The sequence below is a fragment of the Fukomys damarensis genome, unplaced genomic scaffold (genome assembly GCF_012274545.1).
Source record: "Fukomys damarensis isolate Sample0158 unplaced genomic scaffold, DMR_v1.0_HiC HiC_scaffold_27, whole genome shotgun sequence".
In the NCBI taxonomy this organism is placed as follows: Eukaryota; Metazoa; Chordata; class Mammalia; order Rodentia; family Bathyergidae; genus Fukomys; species Fukomys damarensis.
Window position 1 is genome coordinate 35,207,204 of NW_022900939.1, and position 4,632 is coordinate 35,211,835.

General features: G+C 43.3%; 1 protein-coding gene across 1 annotated transcript in view; it reads right to left on the bottom strand.

The window, feature by feature from the left end:
- Nucleotides 1–341: 341 nt before the first annotated feature.
- The window catches only part of Filip1 (filamin A interacting protein 1), a 185,159-nt gene continuing 180,868 nt past the window's right edge, over nt 342–4,632 (bottom strand). Inside the window, exons 6-7 of the mRNA XM_033756836.1 lie at nt 2,740–2,791; nt 342–2,111 (exon numbers count right to left, since the gene is read on the bottom strand). Coding sequence (XP_033612727.1) covers nt 1,783–2,111; nt 2,740–2,791 — 381 coding nt within the window. The 3' untranslated portion in view covers nt 342–1,782. The remainder of the gene's footprint in view (nt 2,112–2,739; nt 2,792–4,632) is intronic.

Consider the following 4,632-nt stretch of genomic DNA (forward strand, 5'->3'; position numbering starts at 1 on the left):
GAGGGATGACTTTGGGTACTTAAAACCTGGTCCCTGGCCTCTTCCCCTCTGGCACTGTTCCCTTGCTCCTCTTCTGGGATGCCATGAACTGAGCAGCTGTGCTCTACCCCACCTTTCCACCATGATGCTCCTGCCCTGTAGCCAGCCGACCATGGACTGCATCTCCTGAGACCATGAGCTAAATTAAGTCTTTCCTTCTTTAAGCTCCTGATATTGAGTGCTACCTCTCAGTGATGGAAAACAAACCAATACAATGGACTAAGACCTAGTCTTTTTTTTTTTTAATTTTTATTTTATTTTATTTTTTTCCTTCTTGGTACCAGGGATTGAACTCGAGACCTTGTGCTTGCGAGGCAGGCGGTGGAACCACTAAGCTAAATCCCTGGCCCTCTTATGTCTTTTTTGATACACCTTTTCCCAAATGTCAAGATCAGAAACTATCTATATAATTTTGAAACACTAACAATTCAGAAATAGAAAATCAAAAATCCATAACTCTTCAGTTATTATATTTTTGTAAAGTTCACCTACTTGGCCTAAACACTTTGGCAAAGCTAAGGCTACAGGAGACTTTGGTGTGTGAAGCGGCAGGTTCCTAGCCTTGAGCTCATTTGTGCTTACGGGACTCACAGCACAAAGACCTAACGCGGTTAATCTCACAAGGACATGTAGTACTTTGCACTCACACTCTTCTCATGCTTATTAAAACACGCTTAACTAAAGAAAATGATTCAAATAAGAGTAAAGCTGACAGGAATACAAACGTACTCCACACCACACAGCAAACACAGATACTTACACACCCACTGCAAATCATGAACTGGTTCTGTACTTACAAGTAAAGTTCAAAATATTTGCACTCAATTACACTGTGAAAAATGCCATCCCCACCCCCCAGCATTAAAGTAGCTGAATTTTCTGCTATTTTTCTGCTATTTTCTATCCGTCACAATTTTGGTTGAGCTGCAGTGCCACTTGGCAACTCTATTCAAACAGCTCCACAATCTGCAGCCACTGCAAACTTGAATGGAGCACGAGCCTGACATTATGATTCTAAAATTACTGTCTGTGAAGTTCTGGGAATCTTTTGGAAGTGTCCAAAATTTCTACAATGCACACAGACACACACAAAGAAGTCAAACTCTGTTTTTAGGATTCCATAGTTATTTCCATTTTATTTCATATTCAAATTATTTCCTGAAACCCTATTAAAGACTTTCTTTTTCATGTCTGCAAAATTTCAGTGCTCCAGGTCCTGAAATAGCTATGAGATTTTTTTTTTCCTCAGCCCATGTATCAAATTCAGGATTGGGTAGACAATTGTTAAGCTGTGTCCTGCTCCATATAGGGTTTTTTGGAAAAAAAAAAATTATTGTAGAATGAAGTCTTTTAAATTTTGCTTATGACTAGAAAACATGAGAGCCAGCCTTCAAGAGCATGTGATTTAGCCCCCAAACCTGCTGAGGAGGAAACTGAGGGCTTCCTTACTGGCGGACTGACTGACAGATCCAGTTGCTAGAAGCAGAACCGAAACTAGCGGCCTGGCCCTTCCTCTGGCCCAGCGACCCCAACATACCGCGCGGCAAACAGGTAACTAATTCTGTCCCCCAGCACCAAAACAAATGCACAAAATAGAAAAGACACATGGCTATTAGTTGATTACTTCATAAGCAAGATCTTTAAAACTTAAGTTAGTACGGATCAAGAGTTGGCACGAACAGGCGAAGTTCGTTTCCGCAGCAGCGGTAGCATCTGCACAACATACCCCCGCAGCCACTGCCCTCAGCCCTTCCCCACTCCGAGAGAGGTAGTGCTGCTGGCTGCAGATTTCTTCAGCTCTATTTTCATAGACTGAGTCTCAGCTCGAGCCTCGAATTTGGTCAGATTTCCTGCTCCTGGAGCTGCCACTACTGGCTTTCCTGCTTTCATACCTTTTGACATAGGAATGCGGGTGGGTGCAGGCCGCTGGGATGACCCATCTTGTCCCGACTGGAAGAGAGCACAGAGACACAAGGGAGATGCCGGTGAGTTTCCCGCAGATAGGACATCGGTCTGAGCATCAGAGGACTCCCAAGACACAGGAACACCCGCAGGTGAAGGACGGCAAGAAGCTCAGAGTCTACTCTGCTCCCATTGCCTCCCTCTTCCCCGTCTTGAAACATCTGTGCTGCGCTTACTCCTAACACCTACCTCCCAGTGCAAATACAGACCACCAGGGTCACCTCTGCTCCCCCCTTGTGCACTTTATCCTGTCCACCCGTGCAGATGAAGCAGCTCCCTTTTGCCTCCTGAGGACACCGACTCCTCTCAGCTTTTACGGTCACCGCCGACCGCATCTCCCTTCTTAAAATGTTCCTCACTTCCTCTTGCTGTGCTTTCTGAAGTGCATCTCACCAATTCTCTTCCAGTCTCTTATGATCGTTTTTCATGCTCTTGCTCTCTTTGTTCTGCCCTGCTTGTCTTCTAAATGTGTCACCGTGTCCTATTCCCAGCCCTTCCTAAACTTTTTACCTTTACCCCGAGAATCCCTTACTTATTTCCCCACCTGTCCAAGCCCTAGGACCTCTAGCTTTCTGAAACACAGATCTGTATCTCCAACTATGCACTGGACTGAACGGCTGCCCTGGCATCTCCACGCTTAGCCTCTTCCCCACTCAGCCCTCCTCTGATTCCCATCCCGCCCACCTAGAAAACCAGGCCAGAAGCCCCAGAGCCGCCCTCCTGCTTTTTGTCATTCACCATCTCTGTCCTCATTTTTGCTGCCATAGTTCAAGCCTGCACCATCTCTAGCCTAGAGAATCAAACAGCATCCCTCTTGATGATTACCCTTCAAGGGTCCCCCTTATCTACTCTGTAAAACTAAATACAACTTCATACTAAGAGGAGGCCCACCCTCAATAGCTGGCTCCAGGATGCATCTCCATAGTTTGCCACCCAACACCCAGCCACTGAAGGCCACAGGGTGGCCCAGTGCTCGCCAAAAGACTGGGCTGCTCTACCGTAACCTGACTTGGCAGTGTTTTGCCTGCACACGCCTCCCCGTTCCCTCCTGGAAGTCCCTCCATACTGTGAAGCCTTCTCCGGCGGCTCCTTCGTGCACGCTTCTGCCACAGAACCACCAGAGATCCCAGTCCTGCCTCTCCCACTCAGTCAAGAACTATTAAAGTCCCCTTTGCACACCAGAACCATGGCTGAGGTGAGGCTGACGCTCAATGCGTGCAGCATGAAAATATGCACATTTGAAACTAGCCTCACGACACAATAAAAGTGTGTCCTACACCTTTTGTTCTCCTTGATTTGATGGGATCTGATTTACCTAAAATAAATGGGCCACCATTCAGGCCTTGGAAATCTTAGTCGTTTTGAAATGCTATTTGTGTATGGGTTTAAGCAGTAGTCAAAAATATTGCTACTAAGGCTATCTTGATTGGAACCTGAAAATGGAAGTAAGAGTTTAAGAGCAAAACATCTGCTGTGACAATGACTTATGCCTCTATTTTTAAAATAAAATGAAGCCATAAGAAGCAAGATTCTATTGCAATTATGCTGTTCCTAAAAAGCACTACTGAGTTATTGGAGAAGGGTGAACAATTCAGAATGTGATTTGGCTTCTTAGGAACCAATAACTTAAGAGTAAAACAATTAGTGATTCACACTCTGAAGTTTGTTTTGAGGACGTGCTTGTGTACAGGGAATTAACATAAATTACACTGATAAGGGAAAATAAGCCACCATTTGTAAATTTAAATTATTAGCTTCCTATCTTAAGGTATTTCAATTTATACTATCTAATTTATTCAGAATAGGAGTCACAGTTTCTAGTCTATTTGCCTAAATTAATATCTAAACAGTTCATGTTCTATAAGAATTGTAGCCTGTCAAAAACAATTATTGGAAACATGTTGAAAATATTATTTTTAAGCTCTAGATTTTGTACTTTGGACATACTTGTTATAATCTTGCCAGCTAGTTATGGAAATACTTTGCAGCAGTTGCTCTTTGCAAGAGATATGAATAAATAAAATAGAGTTTTTAGACACGTACATTCATTGTTCTTTTATTTTTTAGAAGTTTTTAATCTGAGCCAGCACGGTAGTACATGCCTATAATCCTAGTACTCTAAAAGGCTGAGGCAGAAAAATTGAAAGTTTGAGCCCAAACTGGACAATTTAGCAACTTTGTGAGACTCTGTCTGAAAAGGTAAGGGGGTGCCTAGGATGCAGCTCACTGCAAAGGCTTTGGGTTCAATCCCCACTTCTACACACACACAAAAGTTAATACAAAACCTTTTAATATTTTTGGAATAAAGTATGGCTATGGATATACATAGTCGCATACTGAATACTTTAGTATGTAGAAATATCATCTGGGAAGTCTGTTTCGTCGAGGCAGGGTTTCATATGTAATTCAGGCTGGCCTTGAACTTACTGTGTAGCCCAGGCTGGGCTCAAAATCACAGAGATCCTCCTGCATCAGCCTCTGGTGTGCTGGGATTACAGGCATGCACTATCATGCCAGGCCAATTTAGGAAGTTTTATTTCTTCCAACATATTAACCAGTTCCCTCAGTCTCCATTGTCAAAAAGTACTATATAGCTATACGATATATATATATATATATATACGTGTGTAA